The sequence below is a fragment of the Protopterus annectens genome, chromosome 8.part1 (assembly GCF_019279795.1).
Source record: "Protopterus annectens isolate FY-2018-M chromosome 8.part1, PAN1.0, whole genome shotgun sequence".
Classification (NCBI taxonomy): domain Eukaryota; kingdom Metazoa; phylum Chordata; order Ceratodontiformes; family Protopteridae; genus Protopterus; species Protopterus annectens.
The window spans coordinates 307,160,202-307,181,131 of NC_056742.1; the positions used below are offsets into that span (position 1 = coordinate 307,160,202).

Here is a 20,930-nt window from a genome sequence, read left to right on the forward strand (position 1 = left end):
CAGAAACCTGGCTGAAGACCTGGATGTTGATTGGAGAGAAAGCACAACATCTCAAGGAATTACTCAGGAGTCTAACACCTCAAGAAGAGGAAATAGGAGGAGATGAAAAAGAATAGACGCATCTCAAAACAACATTAGGGAGGATTACAGAGCAGATATGTGGCCAAGCCATATATGGAAATAATGTACATAAGGAAAGCTTGTGATTGAATGCAGAAGTCCAAGAAGCCCTCAAAAAAAAGAAGGAGTGCAGGAAAAATTGGGAGATAGAAAAGATGGATCAAGTTAGGAAGGAATACTGGTTGGTTAACAAAGAGGATAAGAAAGGAGTTGCAATATAAGGTATCAGAGGCACTTTATCAGCTTCTAGAAAGTGAGTCAGTAGATGGCTAAAGAAACTATATCAGGTTGCAAGGCAAAGACAGAAAGATAAAGGAGATAGTCAGACACCCTTCAGAAGGTTATGTCTGGAACAATCTGCTCACCAGTCTATAGGACATCAAAGGCAGATAGAAGGAGTACTTCCACCAGCATCTGAATGAAGAAAACACACAGAAGCTGTACTGCCCCAAACACAGCCTACCATGAGAGAAGAAGAGAAGTCCACCATAGAAGAAGTAAGAACAGCACAGCGAAAACTGAAGTCAGGGAAAGCAGCTGGCTCAGGAGAGGTCAAAGCAGATATGATAAAGATGCGAGGTAAGATAGGTTAAAAATGGCTCCTGTAGGCACTCAGCAGTATGGAGAGAAAAACATATCTAAGATGACTGGGGAAAAAGTATATCAGTGCCAGTGTTCAAGAACAAAAGGGTAATTTACCACTGTGGGTAGTACTGTAGTATCAAACTTCTGTCACTACTTGAAGGTACTGCAGAGGGTGATTGATAAACAAATATGCAGAGTAGTATAAAATAAGATGGGAAATGAGCAGTTCAGATTCAGATCATGATGCAGCACAACTGACTTGATGCTTGCAGTGAGACAGAAAGTTGAAAAGAAGCTAGAGATGAGAAACAAATCCAACTGATCATTCCCAGACTTGTTGAAAGCATATGACAATGTCCCAAAAAAGCTGATTTGGCCAGTCGTGCAGTGGTTTGAAGTCCCAAAAACATTAGCAGAATTTGTGCAATCTATGTACAAGGACTCAATGACTGAAGTACAAACAGTTTTTGGTCTCACAAAGGGGTTTCCAGTGTGGGAGTCGGTGCGCATCAGAATTCAGCTGTGAGCCCACTACTGTTCATACTGTTAATAGACTATATTAGCAAACAGTTTGGAGGGGACAGATCAACAAATCCGCTGTATGCAGACGATGTGGCATTACAGGCAGATTCTGAGCAAGAACTTCAGCAAAGTGTAGAGGACTGGAATGCAAAACTGAAGCACACGGGATGAAACTCAGTACAGATAAGTTAGTTGTAATGGCAGCACATGGGGGAATCAGAAGAAAGTGAGAATTAAGATATAAGGAAAAATAGTAGAACAGGTTAACAGCTTCAAGTATCTGGAAGGGGTGGTTGAGGAGAAGGGAAGTCTGAATGAAGAGGTCAAAGCTAGAATCAGTGGGGCTACAAGAATGCTAAGGAAGCTGAAAAGAAAGGTGTACAAAACAGTGGTACAACCAGTACTTTTGTATGGTACAGAAATGTGGACACTAAATGTCGAGCAGTTGCAGAAGCTAGAGGTGATGGAGATGAAGTATCTGAGAATGGTGGCAGGATGCACACTGTGGGACAGACAAAGAAATGAGGACATAAGAGCAAAAGCCAAAGTGGCTTCAATTGCAGAAAAGGTCAAAAATAACAGATTATGGTGGTTCAGGCATATGTGCAGAAAAGTAGAAGACAATCTGGTGAAGAATATTTGAGACAAACAGGAAGAAGGCAAGAAGAAATGAGAATGTCCAGCAAAGAAGTGGATAGATTGTATGAGAAAAGACCTGTGATAGTCACAGTCAGGTATGAGTGTCAAAGAAGGCAGGAGACTAACATTGACTAGAGAGATATAGTGACAGTTGACACAACATTCCAACCCCATGTACAAAATGAGGAAAAAAGGTGGTTGATGATGTCTAAATAGATGTGAGTGTTAAAAAGCGTCTGATGGCTAAAGTTTTATTTATATTTCTGTTCTTTGCATGTAACCTGCCAACATGCAATATGGAGAGCAGGTTACATGACTCCAACATTTGAAAAAGAGGGAAACACATGCTTTTTTCTGTAAAGGCTATGCTGTACTCATGCCCCCCTATGTAAAATATGAACAATGCATCCCTGCCACTCTATGCAGTCTCATCTAAGATCGCAGCAACCCCCTAGGTAAGGAGCTCCTTAGAAGAATTATAGTGGTGGTTGGTATAACTTCCTCCCCCTCCAATGCATTTATAACAAAAATAACAAATTCAAATTGGGAGGGTGACCTAATGGTTGAGGTGTTTGCCTTACAAACACAAGGTGCAGGGTTTGAGTCTCACAAGGGATAACTGACTAGGCTTAAAATGGCTTGCAAGGGCAGTTAGCTTAGTACTAATCTATGAACCTATGAACCAACACAACTTCCAGTGCAAAATTCTTCTAAAACTGTCTTCAGATTGACTGCTCTCCCTCATAATAAGTCATTAACTAAGGATAAGTTTTGTTTTATTTTAAATTTGTTAACCGAAGACCAATTTCAATCTCAGACTGGGTAGGAGAAGAGAGATGTATATTTCAGCAAATAAACAACAAGATTGTAAATAGATTACATAGCAATTATATACAATTATTAACAACAAAATATGATTTAAGTACTATACATAGTAGTTGTATACAATGCATACTATAAGGAGGTGGGTGCAGTGGTTGGCATTGATGCCTCACAGCAAGAGGTTCTCCAGTTCGATTCTCAACCAGGGTGCCTTCTGTGCGGAGTCTGCATGTCCTCCCTGTGGTCACGTGGGTTTCCTCCGGGTTTTCTGGTTTCCTTCTACATCCTAAAGACATGCTGTAGGTAGATTGGACACTCTCAATTGGCTCTAGGTGTGAGTGTGTACATGTGTGTACCTTCTGTGGAAGATCGGGCACCGGGCTGGCAACTCGGCACTGTAAAACTCCACTGCCAATTGTTCTGTGGATCATTGTTCCGCTGTGGTGACCCCTAACTGGGATAAGCCGAAAGGAGATGATGATGATGATACTATAAGGAGGTGAGTAATACAACAATCAAATTGTAAGAGGATTAGAAATGCACATATTCATTAGTAGAAAAGAAATATGAATGGTTGATAAGGTGAAATGGTAGGAGAATTACAAAGAAGATATGAGTCTATTTTAATGAAGACATTGTAAAAAAAATTAACACAGAAATTAGGTAATGTGGTTAGAAGAGAGGTACTGCCATTTGGTGATTGCTGGAGATGGACCTTTAAATGAATTCTGAAAACTAGGAAGGCTTAAATGTTCATGATTTGAGAAGGGATAGAGTCACATAATCTACATCCAAGTATGCATGGAGAAGCAATGATCTGTGCAGTGAAGTTTTGTTTTGGAGTTTTTAATGTAGTTGCAGTATGATTCTTGCTTCTGAAGCTGTAGGAGGATGATAGTCTTGCTAGTTTGGCTACTAAGAGAGAGAATGTTTAGTTATCTAGCAGTCTGAATAATTGTGATCTTTATAGAGGATTGACTCTACATTTTACTGGAATCAAATTTACCCTTTCCATTGTTTTGCAGTGATATTCAAGTTTTGATAGAGTGTAATTAATCTACACAGTTTATTGATGATTATTATGATTTGTGTGTGATTTCTTTTTTATGCAGATGCAATAAGGGAAAGAACATATTCGTTTTGGGATATAAGAATGCCTCTTGTTGTTCTGGTCACTTTGGTAAGAAAGAGGGAGATTTTATTGACCTACAATAGACCAAAGTGGAGATAGAAGTTTAGAGGTGAATCAAGCTAAAGGCCAAGGTATTTGAATGAGGTAGTATTTTTACCGAGTATGTTGTTGTGATCAGATATTTGTAAAGGGTGTGTAGTTTTTTTAAGCTTTTTGCTTGGACACAGATATCATGATTGTAGTTTTGCTCAAGCTGAGTTGTAGACTTTTATTATTAATACACTGGATTAGTGAGAGGAAGTCTAACGGGAGATCTTCTTAGAGATTAGTGAGGGGGTGAGTTGAACAGAATAGTATCATGGGAAGGAGGCTGTTGTGATCCATGCGACTGAAGGTTTTTATTAAGGTCAATAAAGATGGCACCACTAAGTAGCCTTTATCCACGCCCATTCTTCACTGACGGTCCATAGGGCTGTCTGTGTACTACAACCTGACCAGAAGCTATAGTACTTCAGCGAGAAGAGGTTTTAGGTACTAATGTATTGGGTCAGCTGTGAGTAGATAATTTTCTCGAGAATCTTTCTAAGGGCAGGGAGTAGACACATTGATCTGAAGTTTTGATGAGTTAGTGAAAAAAATACTTTTATGTTCCAGTACTCATTAACATGTCCCCAGTCAGTAGTCAGCTGTGAAAGTAATAGGGGGGTTGTAACAACCAATGGCTGAGTATCCATAACTCTCACATTTCCTCACATGTGGTAAACTCCACATGAGTGACTGAATGCAAATAATCCTATTCAGCACTGGCTAAATACAGATTAGTCCTTTTAAGGTATAAGGTATAAGACTTTCCAAACACACACACACACACACACACACACACACACACACACACACACACACACACACACACACACACACACACACACACACACACACACACACTATGCTTAAGTTGCAGTGCAGTATTTATGATCTGCAAAAACACCTGCTTTTTGCATGATGTCAGAATTAACAATGTTACATTCAAACTATTCTGTTTAGCCCTGTTAAGGAACTGATTGTAATTAATATAAAACATTTATTCCAGATCAGTTATGCAACGGAGGATTTGAGCTTAAGTGATCACAATCAGTTTCCTTCATTTCTCCGAACTATTCCAAGCAATAAAAATGTACTTGATGGAATGGTTCAGCTACTGCTTCATTTCCAGTGGAAATGGGTTGGAGTTCTAGTTCCTGACGATTCTTTTCAGCAGAAGTTTAGCCTGGTTATTAGGAAAAAGTTAGAAGATTCAGGTATTTGTATTGGATTATTCCAGTTTCTTGGTGTTAAATTGAGTAACCAGGTATATTTAACATATTTAACAAATATGATCAAAATGTCACCTTCCAAGGTATTCATTGTTTTATATTCTCCTGGACTAGTGGAACTTCTTCAGAATCTAGTCATGGAAAATGTAACTGGTATAACATGGATTGGACTGGACTGGTGGCCTCAATCCTCACTTTTTGTTTTGGAGGTGAAATTTCATGCTCTGTTACATGGAACACTTTGGTTTGCAATGGCAACAAAGACTTTATCTGGATTTAAGGACTTCCTGTACAATATTCATCCATCAAAGAATGCTAATGATATATTTGCTGGAATGTTTTGGGAAACTGTGTTTGGATGTTTATGGCCTGACCTTAATGGCTCTCATGTACTGCTGATGGATGAAACAGTTTTTTGTAATGGGGAGGAGAATTTAAGAAACCTTAATAACAACATCCTTCGATTCTTCACTGACATGCCAACATTACTAATGTACTCAACATATAATGCTGTGTGGGCAGTTATACATGCACTGCAAGAAATGCAGGCATGCAAAAATGGAGCAGGACCATTCATAAATGGATCATGTGCACAGTTTCCAAATTTGCATCCCTGGCAGGTAGGTATGGTCTTCCTTGACTCTTGAATTTAATATTTATATCATAAATGATTCTCCCATTTGCTCCTCAATAGCAAATATTGCCTTATGGAGAGTCCTGTGTGATAGAGCGCACAGCAGTATATCTTAGCAAATTATATAATGCCCAACATCAGACAAGAGTATCATATACTATATATTACAGTCAGCACTTGGAGTGAGGGGGTTCAGGCTTATATAGGTGTACTGCAAGCAAGACAGCACTGTCCTAGGTTACCTACAAAGTAGCATGTAGAACAGGGTAGCCTGTGCAATGCACCACTGGATGATATATGGTTTCTGCACACTGCACACCAAACAGGAGCATAACTTCACTTTGTAAACTACCTGGGACAGCAATATGCAGAGCAGACCAATAAATGGGATTGGACAGTATTCAGGAGGGTAGAGTGCAATTCAGAAAAATACAAAAATGCAGAGTAATCATCACACATTTCTGTATGACACTTGTTCATCTGCATCTTGAAAAAATAAGGCATGTTATGAAACTCTGCTATCAGTCATTATATATGCATGCATTTATTTAATGTTGTGTCTAGTATCTGTGTGCATGTTTTATAAGTGTGTGTCATGTTTGGTATTTGAAAAGAACTAAATGTGAACTGCCTGATGATGATAATTAAATGTTAATGAATAGGAGGGAAAAAAACTAGCAATTAATTATTTATGTACTTGCTTGTTTTACCATATTTATGTTGTAATTTTCTCTCTATATTAAATTTGGAACGTTTGTTCTAATTTCTAACATGTACATGATTCAAGCATTGTAATAATTTAAATAAATAAATAAATAAAGTTGGCCCATTTTAATGCAAATATTAAGAAATATATCAACTAATTTGCTTGCTTGTACTGATACCAATTGCTTATTACTGTTCCTTTTCATTACTGAGTCAGAATTAACATCAACATCAAAAAGTGAATTGTGGATATAAGTCCAACTTTATTTATCTATATTCAGGACCTATATTTCTTTTTCACCTCAAGGCTCATTTAAATTAAATTTAAAAGCATCAAAGTATAACTATTAGTCAGATTTGTAGGGTAGAGGGATGAAACCCTGCTTATGGTCCATGTGACCTGGGATTAAATAGCAACTTGGGTGACCAATGGAGCTGACAGTGAAGATGCATGGGATGGAGACTACAAGCTGGTGGAGGTAGATCACTTTTTGAGTCCTAATGGCAGCTGGAGCTCAGACCAATTACCAGGTTAGGCATGAGGGCTGGATGTGAAGGTATGATTGCTCTAGGGCCCAGGGTAGGTACCTCCTCAAGTAACTCATCATGACCCATTTAGCCTACATAGCATGCTGGGGAGCAAGGCCTAGAGAAAACATCAACTTGACTACAGTATGATGGGCCCAGCTTTGGAGGGGGGGGTCAATGCCAGAATGGCTGGAGAAGTCTCAGCTGGAGACATGGGACCCATCTGGCAAGGAGTAACACTGGGGTGCCCCCAGTTCAGTGGCCACAAAGACAGACGGAGCAATAAGCTGGCAAAAAATAGTATTACTATTGTTTATATAGTCAAGAAAAGTAATGCTACTGAGACTTTTATGCATTAGTTAATTTTATAGTTATTATTCGGTCCCTTGACAAGTAAATACTGCTTTTAAAGCTCAACAAGCTGGGTCAGAGCTCCTTGTAGTAACAAAGTATACCTGTGTGGAGAGCCCACTGCACATCCCCTTCTCAACACTTTGGCAACTTACTGCTTCTTCCATCTTTGTGACCCAAATGATGTCAGTATACTCCAGGAGGGTCTCAAGCAGACTGTGGTGTATTAATCACAGTCTCAAACTGAATGCAATGAAATGCATCATCATTCCCTTTGGCAAAAACAATGTCACTTCACACTATCAAATCAACAATAATAATACCCTAATTACTCATAAAATGGTAAGGGACCTGGGATCACAAGTTGACTGTAACCTTAACTTCGAGTACCATGTGTCTACTGTAGTAAGGAAGGCTATCTACATAGCACACTTGATTAGTAAAGGTATCGCCTTGACAGCAAAAGAGGTTATAACCCCTCTATACTTGGCACTAATCCAGCCAATAATTGAGTATAACGCCAAGTTTGGTATGTATCGTACAAAGCTCCAGCAGCAACTGGAGAGACCTTAGAGGTTTCTAACAAAGAAGATCAAGGGGCTCCAGCATGTGCTTTACACAAACCGACTAAAGTCCCTGTCACTATACTCCATGTCTCCACTTCTTAGTGGAGACTTGTACCTGGTCTACAGAGCAATTTAAAACCCAACCCTAATGAACTTGCTGCATATCAGTGAATCAGACAGGACTAGGGCTACCCGTTTCAGGGACCTAAATATGACTTGCAACTTAAATAGGACATGCTGGAGGGACAGATTTATCTCCCAGCAACTGTAACGTCCTTGGAACAGACTATCAATTCATGTGAAACAGAGTGCCTCTATGACACTGTTTAAGAGAAATCTAGACGAGGGGATGAGACACCATAAATTCTTACCAGGGATAGTGCCCACAACCATCTGGACATGGGCAGTCATCACTAAACGCAATCTTAAGTATTGACTAGCAATTTCATATTATTACACTGGGGTGAAACAGATAGGCTAAAAATGACCTCCAGGTTGATAGCCTAGTAATCTCCTAAAATCCTATATTTGGTTACAATAATAAGCTATTATTACATTTGTTTATCTATAATGTAGTAATTAGTGTCATACATATGCATTCTGCAATCAGATTTTTATAACAGAAACTTGTGCACCTCTGGAGTTAAGTAGAATTGTTTAGCAGTAGTTTAAATTATTGATGTTTTAATACCGATATGCATCTTTCTAAGCTTTGCTTTAAATACAAAACAAAAGAAAAATGCAGTTCTTTTCTTTATGTAATATTTATTAGCTGCAAAGATCCACTTATTTTCCTCAAACAAATATTATGTACTTTCCACCTAATACATATGAAGAAGGTCCATTTTCAGTAACCTCTAGAACTAATGTGACAGGTACCAAGTCTACTTGGAAGATGAACATTTCATGTTGCATGGAAGGGTCCCAGGCTTAATTCTGAGACATTGGTGGTTGATACTTGAATCTGCAGTTATAAAACTTTGATATGTTTGATTTGTGTTTAAAATGCAAGACTGAGATATACTGAGGAATTCTCTTTACTCCAACATACAGCATCTCAAAGGTTTTACTTCTTTTTTCTTCTTACATGCTTTTCACTCACTAACTGTCAATGATCAACCCTCTCCTAGCTAATCAGATCATTCTTTTCCATCGACAAGGTGGGAGTCAACCAAGAGGATCCATCATTTAGAGAGCAATTAGAGGCAGTTTGAGCATTTTTTCCTTTTTATTGCCTAACGCTATATGTACACAGCAAAGTGCTGAGAAGGCAATGTGCAGTGACCTGTCCACACAGGTATACTTTGGATTCCTCAAGAGTATTTCTACAAGCAGCTCTGACCCAGTCTGTGGATTACATGTGGTAGTTTTCCTATCTCCACCTAGAAATTGCACTTTCTCATGTGCTTTAAAGTGCATTCACTCCTCTCTATCCCACAGGAGACGTGAGTAGGTCAAATGTCATCACTTTTCCACCTCTCTACCTGTCTGGCTCCTCCAGTGGCAGGACCACTAATCGAACCTTGGTCACCTGGATCACAGTCAAGTTTAATTTCTGTCCCCCACAGTACCAGAGTAATCTCAGATTTAGTATATTTAAGTATGAGTGTTAAGAGAGAATCTACTAATGTTGGGGGGGTGTAGGGTTGTTTAGCCCCCTGCACAAGTGTTTTAAGATTGAAAACATGAGCTTTGATTGTCACTACTTCACTTTAAGTTTGGTACTTTGTGATTGCACTTCTGTGAGTTTATCCGCAATGTACTGAACTTTACAGTCTATATTAGAACATCGATGTTTCAGAACTTTGAATGTTCTAATATCAACCCCTATTCAGCGAAAGTTGAAAATAGCAAAGTGACAGAAAACCAAATTATTTCCTAGGGAAAGAATTTGGTTGTCCATTTCTGTCGCTTCGCTATTTTCAGCACTGTGATGGAAAGTTACGGGGCAGGTTCAGGTAAGTGTGCGAATGTGTGGACGTGAGGGTTAGGGTGGGGAAGGTGAGTTAGGGTTAGGGCGCATGTGAGGTGTGTGTGCGATAGTGACGGACCTTAGGGTTAGGGTTTGGGTTAAGGTATGTGGGTAGATAGTAGTGTATGTACAGTTTAATGTAGGGTTAGATGTAAGATTTTAGGTGTATGTGTGTGGATTGCTGTTTGTTTGGTGTGCTTGTGTTGTGTGTATGTGTTTTGGAACAGAAATTTTTTTCCCTAGGAAAAAAAATTGCTGTTCTGTATGTTTGATGTTTTCAGTGTTCACTGAATAGGGGTCGATAGTAGAACATTCGAAGTTCTGAAACTTCGATGTTCTAATATAGACCTGAACTTTAGTCATAAAACCTGCATGGAATCCCTTTTTATCAAACAGCACTCATCGTTAACTGTCTAGATTTTCTGTTATAGAGCTGAGAAATTAAGGAAAGGGGGAAAACTACAGATACGACATAGACTCGTACATGACCAGCCAAAATGTCACACAAAAATTCTTACTGGTTTATTTAAATTCACTAAGCACTTTCTTCCCCACAAATCAAGAGATTTCATCAGAGTAAAGATATCATTTGACAAGCCATAATATAAATACAAATGGACCAGTCACATTTTAAATACAACTCATCAGCGATTAACATAATTAACACTGTAAAATACATTTTGTGTACTAATCAAAACAGTAATAAAGCTAAAAACCTAAAAAATCATATCACAACCTTCTACATAAAAATAGTTGACATCCTGTTCATGTCAAAACAAAGGTTCTTCATTTTAGTTCTGGGAAAATAGAAACAGGATCATTAATACTGAGTGTGTGTGTGTAGTGGGAGGGGGGTTCACTCACATTAAGTCATAACTGACGCATAAGCTCTTTCAACTGAAGGAGACTATCCACTTATCCAACTCTCTCATTATACCAAATTTTGTCAACAATAAAAACAATAAACTTCTTAAAACTAGGACAATCAACAGCATGTCTACTCAAAGCATTGGTAGATTTTTTGTTTTGATACCATACCATTAATAAAGCCTATGCCTTAATCTCCTGCTAGTTTAACCCTCGTAAAATGCGGGGTAGGAGATACAGTTTGCCAAGTAGACCACACCTGTTGTGTCACAATTATACTGACAAGGACATGGAATATTCCTCTCATAGTCTTCCACACTAACATAAGGGCCATCATTGATAAACCTACAATATTTACATCATTCATATTTATTCATATTTTTTCTGTGATGTATCAAAGCAGGCTCACCAAAAGCCCCCTCCAGGAGGTCTTTAATATTTTTCCCCTTGCTAAAAACAACCTGTGGTACTCAACCCAACTTACTTTTTTATCTCAGGGAAACAATATACCAAGTAGTCTTAACTATATTAAGATGCTTGTACACATCCCCACTATAGTGTAAAATTAAGGAAAGGTTATTTTCCCTGCCCACAGTACCAACCATTTGCATTACTGTACATGTACAATTAGTATCTATTAAAGGGGCAAATCTCTACTATTATTAGGTAAATACTTAGAATGTCTATTTAGAAACCAGGATGTATTCTCTAAATTATTCATTTCTTACAGTTCTAACCTAGTAAAAAAATTAAATTAAATAATATATTAATTAACAAACAAACAATGACCAAAGCATGTGCCACAGACAAGTAGATATCTGGCCCTAAACAGGGTGCATCCAGTGACCTGTATGACATGGAAAGGAAGTATATATACCCATGTCCCATCCCAAAAAGGAAGTAACTGTTTGAATACCAAAGGCTACCATTATTGTGCTGAGAAGTTCTATGACACCAAGACCTTTTGGTGTCACTTATACAAGGAATCCATACGGATTAGATGCAGGGTTACTACAGTAAGGCAAGCTGAAGATAATGAGCTACAGAGGTCAATCATATATAACTCCAGAGCTTGTACATGCATGAGACATCTTGCTCAGAAACATTAGGAAGAGGAAGTGCAGTATAACAGAAGTGTCATGTCAAGTGCTAGAGGAGCCATGAGGGATATGGAAGATGGGGTGATGGAGATCCAGCCATCATGGAAGACAATGGCACAGTGGCCCAGATTATAACCTTAGTATGTCCGAAGACAACATAGCAGGTGTGGAATGACATCAGCACAGGGAAGGATTGTTTCCAGCCATCCAGACACAGTACTTCTCCTCCAAAAAAGCTATTGCTAATGATGGTCAACAGTGATTAGGCCTCTAAGTCTACTGTCTTAGTAAAGATAAATGAGGAAAACATGGAAGACCCGAAGTCCTCACTACTTCACCCAAAGCTATTTATGCAGACAAATGTACGCCATACATCACTATGCTGGGGTGCAGGGGAACCAAAGAACACTGCCTGGTGAAGACTTCCATGTCACACAAGGCCACTTCTAGCTACAGCATGCTGTTAGACTTCTCAGATAATGCACAAGTGAACACCAGATCCTCATACATAGTGACAGACTTTAAACACACAGCCACATTCAAGGTAAGTAAGGTTTTTCCTTCATTTGCATATCATAGCTGTACTTTTGTTCTAGGTCAGATAATGAATATGAAGGCTTTTCCTTCATCTACATATCATAGATGTAGTTTTCACCTATGTCAGATAAGATGAACAATAGATATAACCCATCAGTCATGGAAATACAGAATGGAAAAGCAGTTTACAATGTTGCCTGTAATGCATTTTATTCATAGAGTCAAATATTGTTACAAGCTAAAGACTTGGGTGGAGTTTCTAAGCTTAGCCAAGTTTTCCCAAAAGAATAATGATGTACTCTATCCAAACAGGACACTTTGGGCCAGGTATTTATAAGTTACCTCTGTCCATAAGAGACATACTTGCCAGGCCTGCTGTAAATTTCCTATTCCCCATCCATTGGTGTAGGTTGTGTATAAAATGAGTAATAGGCAAACTTAGCTTCACATGGATGAGAAGACTGTTCCACAGGAGGGGCAGTCTCTGAGACATATACCTGTCTCTCCTATATGTTCTGTTTAAGTCATAGACAAAACTCAGGTCCCCAGACCTTGTATTTCTGGTACTGTCTGACTTACAAATATGCAGAAGATTCATGAGTGTGATGTTTGTGTATGCCTTGTAAACCAGGCATAGATCTCCTCTCAGTAATCTATAGGAGAGTGAGTAGAGGGAAAGTGCTGTAAGGCACTGAGTAAGGCAGGTTTGTTATGCCTTATATTCTTTCTGTAACAAATCTCTGAGGTCACTCTAGTTGCTGCATATGCCTGGTCAAGTACATACCAAAGGAAGCATTGTACTGTATGACTGGTATGATAAGCACCAAGCAGAATCCAAAAGTAGGAGTGTCCATATACCAAACGGAATTACACTGATAAAAAATTATTTAATAAGTCACCAGTATAAAATTATAGGTCGTCAGAAATAAAAAAAAATGGTAAGGCTTTTCATCCTAAACAAATGTCACTTTTTATTTAGAGCTCAAGGGAATAGTTTTACATGTTCTGTTTTGTGACAGCAGCTATACTTTCTATCTAAGCTTGACTTAAGAACCTAACAACTTAAATTTAGCCTCCATTTTGTAATTTGCTCATATTTAAACTTCCCCTCCATTTTGAATTTTGTTGTGAACAAGTCCAAAGTTACATTTGTTTAAGACAAAAGTGCTTAACATTTTTTATTTCTATAAGACCTATACTTTTTATACTGGTGACTTATTAAGTGTTTTTATCCGTATAACTCCATTTGGTATTCGGAGGCTCCTACTTCCAGATTCTGCTCAGTGTTTTTCAAGTGAGTGTTTGTGCAGCTTTATGCCTCCACTTTGTTGGTTATTGGTCTGATAATGGAAGAGGACTTAGATGCCATACCTTTACTTAAAAGTGGTGCAACATAAAAGGATTTCCTCACCCCTGTGACCAAGTGGTAGTTGAAGGAAAGGATACTGTCTACATGAGTATCCAGATCCTTGACCACTAGGTTGATTCTTAGGGGGGCATTATCAACATGGTAATTAGCCTGGATAGGTGACTTCACAAAGGGTACAATTATGCATTTCTTAGCACTGAATTTAAGACCATGGCTTTAACACCATTTGTTAGTCAGAAATAGGCCTTCTTGAAGAATGCTAGTGTCTGCAGGGGAGTCAATGATAACCCCAAACTTGCAATCATCTGCAGATTTAGTAAGCCATAAACCTTCAGAGCTTGCTTCCATGTCAGAGAAATAGATGTCAAAAAAGAGTGGGCCCAGTAGAGAGTCCTGAGGACTCCTCTAGTGAATGGCCTCATGGTGGAGGAGGCCTATCCTGTTTTGACCTCCTGAGTCCTATCTGTGAGCCTACTGGCTATCCAGTGGGTGATGAAAGGGTTTATACCTAAATTAATTTGCTTGCCTATAATGACTGAGTGGGGTATTGTATCAAAAGCCTTAGCCGGGTTGAGGAAAGCTGTGTGGACAGTCATACTCTCATCTAATGCTTTGGATTGCTATGGGCCTGTAGTTACCCAGATCAGTGGCTGGACCTCCTTGGTGTGGGGAATGACAGTCGCCATATTCCATTCCTTGGGCATAAAACCTGACTGTAGGCTGCAGTTGAAAAGTGATTCAAGTGGACCAGAGAAGTCATATTTTATGCTATTTATTAAGCATCCCAGGATATTAATTGGGCTGGGGCCCATTGATGCAAGGCTTTTGACCTTGGAAAGTGCATTGCTGACCTGTTTCCTAGTAATGGTTGGGGGGATTGTGGTATCTGCTATTTCCTTTGGACTATCAGGGGCAGAGTGGGTGAGAAATTTCTGTTGGATCTGTCAGCCAAAATGTTGGCAATGGCTTCCATTTCAGTGTGGGTGATTTTTTTTTTATTTTATTTATTTTACATTTGTTAACCGGGATAGTCTGACTGGATACATGTCCATTTTCAGCGGAGGCCCGAGGAGAAAAGCTCCACAAAAACACAAACAATACTAGACAAAGACAAACAAAACAGCGTATCAAATAGTAATAATACATAGTATGAAGTAGCAAAAAAAAGTATTGAGCAAAACAGGATATCCTAGGACAAGAAGAAAAATATATATGATTTTTTTTTTTTTTTTTATGAAACTAAAAATTCATATGAGGAGTGTGATGACTACAGGTGCCTTTAACCAGCAATAAACTGTCCAGAGAGAGGATTAGCCTGGCTTGAGACAGTAGCATGTCCAGTTAGATCCCAGAAATTTTTCGAGTTTGGTTTTAAAGTGACTTATAGAAGGAAGGGAGGTAATCTCAGAAGATAGTATATTCCATGTTCTGGCTACTGAATTGGTAAGGAGAGAGTCCCCGGCTTGGTTGTTAGTTTTGTGGGTGTGAATGAGGACTCTGTTGGATGAGCGCAGTGGTCTTGGGTTGTTATGCACGGTGATTAGGTTTGTGAGTGCAGGAGTATTTTCTGGGTTATAAATAATATTATGGGCCAAGATCAGTTGATTATAAAGCAATAGACTATGTAGTTCAAGCCAGCCGAGTTGGGAAAGGTTGATGCAATGATGCGTCCTGAAGGGGAGGCCTGTGGCAAATCTGGCGATGTGATTATAACAGGTAGCAATCTTATTTAGGGTTGTCTTGTTAATATTAGTAAGAAGGGGGGACGCATACAGGAGAGTAGAAAGAAGGTGGGAACGAGCAATAGCTACCTTGGCAAAGGGGGTCAGGAACTTTTTTATTCTATATAGTGATCCTAGTTTTTTATTGATGTTTTTGATCATATGGTTGACATGTAAGTCAAACTTTAAGTGGTTGTCAATGATAACTCCTAGGAGTTTGGTGGATGGTTCAGGTGAGATAACTGTGCCATCCTTTGATTTAATTGTGATGTTTACCACGCAGGACCTAAGTGTAGGGAGGAATATTAACATTTTAGTCTTTTTTGGATTTAATATCAGTTGGTGGCTAGAGAGCCAATTTTCTATTGTGTTGAAGGTAGTCTGGGTAGTTAGCTCCTACTCTGTTGGGGATGTAGCGGCGCAAATTAGGGTGGAGTCATCTGCATATTATATACAGTTGACTTTGGGTAAGACAGTGTATAAATCATTAATGAAGATGGAGAATAACAGAGGACCTAGGATAGATCCCTGTGGGACACCCAGAGTGTTAGGTAATAGGGTGGAGAGTTTAGACTGCCAAAGTACCGCTTGTTGTCTACCACTTAGGTAGGAGTCGAACCATTGCAGTGATAAGGGGTCAAGGCTGAATGACTGTAGGGTGTGGATTAAGAGTTTGTGATCAACCATATCAAAGGCTTTGGACAAGTCCAAGAATCGAGCTGAGGAGATATGGTTGTTGTTACGATGAGTGTTTATGGTGTTGGTAAAGACTGTTAGGGCAGTTGTGGTACTATGGTGTGGTCTGAAGCTGTGTTGGGTGTTTGCTAAGAGATGATTTTTGATTAAGTGGAACATTAATTGTTTTTGAATACATTTTTCCATAATTTTGGCCAAAGGAGAGAGTATGGCTATGGGCCTGTAGTTGGAGAGTTCGGTGGAACTGCCCCCTTTATGGAGTGGGATAACATATGATGTTTTCCAGATGTTTGGAATTATACCTTCTTTTATGGTGCAATTAATAAGTAGCGAGACTGGGTAGGCTATGGTGTCAGCTGATTTTTGTAAGTATTCAGCTGGAAGTTGGTCAGCTGCAAGTGCGGTGGGTTTTAGTTTTTTGATTAAGGTCCGGACAAGTGATGTGGCAATTGGTTGGAAGCTAAATATAGGTAGGTTTTTTGGGGTCAAATTATCTGAGCTGTGGGGGCTCAGAGGCAGTTTGCTGACTAGAGCTTGAATAGTCCCTGTAAAGAATTGGTTAAAACTGTTCGAGATAGTTTCCGGGGGTTTATTAATAAGGGAAGCTGGGACAGGGGTGGCAGTTTTACCAGGGTGTATAAGGTTGTTAAGCCCTGCCCAGAATTTTTGTGGACTGTTTTGGTTGGATGTTTGCAGGTTACAGTAGTGTTGCTTTTTATCAAGTAGTATGTGTTTTTTAGTTACATTTCTGAGTTGTCTATATTTAGTCTGGTCTTGTGGGAGTTTGGTGGTTCGCCATAAGGCCCACGCTTTGTTTCTGAGTTTGATTTTGAGCTTGGTCTCTGTTGAGAGCCATGGGGCAGCTTTTGCCTTAGTTTTCTTAGAGCGGATGGGTGCGTGGAAGTCAAGGATCTCAAGGAATTTTCTGTTAAAGTACATTACTGCATCATCTAGGGGGATGTGGTTTAGTAAAGTCCAATTACAAGAGATTAGTTCTAGATTAAATTTGGCTGAGTCGAAATCTTTGTTATTTCTAACTAGTCTGAGTATGGGTTGCTTGGATTTGCCTGCTTTGTGTTTGATTATATATGTGAGGCGGTGGTCACTAAGGCTATCAGGGAGGATACCAACTTTATACATGTTGGGGAGACTGTTAATGAGTACCCAATCAAGTATACTTTCTTTTTGATTATGTTTACCTGTTCTAGTTGGGGTGTTGATAACTTGCTTGAATGTATGCAAGTTAATATGGGTGGTAGGAGATACTGCAGAGCAGGTGCCCCAGTCAATATTGAAGTCACCGAGAAGTATGGTTTATTGAGGGTAGTGACTGGATATCCAGTGAAGGGTGTCTTCTAGAGTGGCTATGTTGTTTCCTGGAGGGATGCACATACAGATTACATAGAGGCTCTTACTGTGGTTGATCTGGAGGTTTGTGGCTAGGATTTCTGAATTATTTATCAGAGGGGGTTGTATGTCTTCTATTGTTACAGTCAATTCAGATTTATAAAGTACAGCTACCCCACCCCCTTTCCTGGATGTACGATCCTGTCTATGAATGTTATACCCGGGAAGTAGTATTTCATTATCAGTGGTGGAAGGTTTTAACCAAGTCTCAGAGAGACACATAATATCAGGGGAGATTACAGCAAGGTGTGCATGAAGTTCATGCAATTTGTTATTTATACTTCTAATGTTGAGATGACATGTTAGGAGAGAGTTGGGTGGTAGAGAGTTTATGGAGTCGAGGCTGATATTGCTAGTTGGGGAAGAGTTGTTCCAGTTATCGGTGGGGCCAGGGTTGGGATGAATATCCCCAGCAATTAATAGTCTAAGACTTAGCTTGGAGATGAGCTTGAGGAATTTATCAATTATTTTATAGTAGTGTTTGTATATGGGGCAAGTTTTGTCTGTGATATTGAATGGGTAATATGGACATGATGCTAAGGATGACCTAATACTGCTAGTATGAAAATAGTTGGTGTGCCTAGTTTCAGTGGAGCTGGTTAGAGCACTTGGGGTTTGGAATCCTAGGATAGGCTGGGTTTCATATAAGGTTAGGAGGTAAGGGGCTAATAGGATGGACAGCAGGATGGGGTACCACATTTTAAAGAAGTAGGGGTCTCTAGGTATTGAGGTACTATTTGTTTTAGTAATGTAAAGCGAGTGTTCTTGTATAGGTGAACAGTGGGAGGGAGTAGGGAGGAAAGAGTGTGATAGCAGTAGTAGAGTAAGGGTGTGATAGGTCGGTTTAACAGAAGGTGAATTGGAGGTGAGAGGGGGGTTTAGTACCTATAAATGTAGACGTAGTGGGGGTGGGTGAGATTTGGGGGCAGGGAGGGGAGTGGAGTGAGCCCAAGCGTAGCGAGGGCGAACGGAGCAGGGTTAAAACAAACTCAATCAGGTATAATCCAGTTAGGTAAAGTAATCAGGTATAATCCAGTTAGGTGAAGTTTTAAGTGAAATGCACTTTTTCTATAAATGAGATGCACTTTTTCTATAAACTATGTTGCTAGTGCAATCCAGAAAGTTATATAGAGAGTTTTTGCTATGGTTTACAACATCCGTGTGCTGCAGGTTGTACTAATCTGGGGAGTTGTACTACTTATCCCAAGTGTCCCTGAGCTGGAAAAAGTGTTCCGTTAACAGGGTTGTGGGAAGCCTGGTTTGGGAGGGAGGACTAGTGGGACCAACGGAGCGGGGTTAAAACAAACTCATTCAGGTATAATCCAGCTAGGTAAAGTAATCAGGTATAATCCAGTTAGGTGAAGTTTTAAGTGAAATGCACGTTTTCTATAAATGAGATGCGCTTTTTCTATAAACTAGGGGAGCTACCTTGTTTCTTATATGAAGCTGCTTGGTACTTTTGGGTTTCCAGCGAGGTATGGTAGTTTGTTTGCCTGACTTGGGAGCTTAGAGGGGTTGAGTCCAGGGGAGCTACCTCGTTTCTTATATGAAGCTGCTTGGTACTTTTGGGTTTCCAGCGAGGTATGGTAGTCTGTTTGCCTGACTCGGGAGCTTAGAGGGGCTGAGTCCAGGGGAGCTGCCACTTAGAAAGGACGCTGCTGATAGGGTCAAGGTATTCAGGATGTGATGCCATTTACATTCAGTTCTGCACATTGTGTATTTCTCCTGAAGTATTAATCAACCCTCTTAGCTGCCGGTTTAGATTGGTCAAGGGGCTTTTAGTATGTAGGGCTTTGTTCTTCCCATGCCTGGCCAAGATTTTTTTTCTTTTGTTGTATAACCAATTGATATTGTGATTCCACCAGGGAACCGTGTCTTTTGAGTTTGTCTCATTCTTAATATGCATACAAATTGAACCAGAACAACAAAGCCACTTTAACTCTTTTCCATTCAGATGTTCATCTATTATATGCCCCTGAGGGTCGCTTCTGGTAAAATCAATCACCTTAAAGCCAGATTTATGTGCTGGAAAATATTATCCAACGGGTGTTCATATACCCTGTCCCTCAACCTCCAGGAAGGTTTTCCCACATAAAATGCTGGACATAACAAACATTGGGCCAAGTAAATCACATTATGTTACACACAGTTAAAGTGTCCTTTAACCTTAAAATGTTTCCTCCCCCAAAGAGACGTAAGCACTGCCTGATTTGCATGCTCTGTAGAAGAGCCAGTGGACCTCCCACATTGTGATGTCAGAGCTGTCTTGCCCAGCCCACTCTTAACCTAATAAAAACTAGTTGGTGCTATGTAGAACTACTTTTTATTGTAAGTGCATCCTGCCGAGTGCATTCGCTGGAGGGACTTCTGGAAAGTTTGGATTGCCTGCATCTTCTCCTGCATTTTTGTACTTCATTGGTAAGGTAAGTCTTAAGAGCCCCTGTTTGTATGCATTCCTAGCCATAAAATTTAGGGATCCCGAGTTTCTCAGTGCATAGTGATACAGTTTATGCTTTCTGTTTGTGAGGGTACCTACCACGTGCTTCAATATTATATGCTGCTGTCGACTTTTTATAGCTTAGCCTAGTTCTTTTGTGTTTGTTTGCTGCTGCTGGGTTATATTGATGATTATTTGTTACTGCTGCTGCTCGGTTCTGTTTTGTATCTAATGCTGGCATCTTCATTCTTAAATTGATGCATGTTTGTGTGTGTGAATGCTGCCTTATGGTTTCCCATGTCCCATGCTGCCGGAGGAATGCTGCATTGAAAGTAGTCCTGCCGATTTCTTCCTGTTGGTTTCTGATGGTCAGAATAATCAAATCTTTTTATATAGATATATATATATATATATATATATATATATATATATATATATATATATATATATATATATATAAGTGTATTTTCCTCTAATATTGTGTGCTGCCCATTGCCTTAAAGGTAGAGTTCATGCTTTCTGTTTGTGAGGTGCCATGTGCATCACTATTGTACGCTGCTGCAGAGTTTCATCACTAGCCTTCCTTTTTTGTACCATGTATTGCTGCTGTTGGTTATTCATTACTGCTGCTGCTCGTTTCTTTTTTGTCTGATGCCGTTTTTTGGTAGTATTGCTGGCATCTTATCAACCCTCAATTCGGCATTTGCTTGTCTGTGTGAGTGAATGCTGCCTTCCGTTTCCCATCCTGCCGACTTAATGCTCATTTGTACTGTTTATTTTGTGTGATGCTCATTAGTGTTTCTTGCAGCCATTCACAATGTTCGCACGAGTTTGACTGCAATTCCGACTTTCTCTCTCGTATGTAAGTATCACGCTGCATATTTACATGTCCTTGGTTTGTTGTTAT

The 20,930-nt window shown here is 39.5% G+C and overlaps 1 protein-coding gene across 1 annotated transcript in view; it reads left to right on the plus strand.

Annotated features, from left to right (window-relative positions):
- The first annotated feature begins 692 nt into the window (after nt 1-692).
- Nucleotides 693-20,930, plus strand: part of LOC122810121 (extracellular calcium-sensing receptor-like) — a 176,330-nt gene continuing 156,092 nt past the window's right edge. Inside the window, exons 1-3 of the mRNA XM_044081597.1 lie at nt 693-699; nt 3,801-3,868; nt 4,911-5,753. Coding sequence (XP_043937532.1) covers nt 693-699; nt 3,801-3,868; nt 4,911-5,753 — 918 coding nt within the window. The remainder of the gene's footprint in view (nt 700-3,800; nt 3,869-4,910; nt 5,754-20,930) is intronic.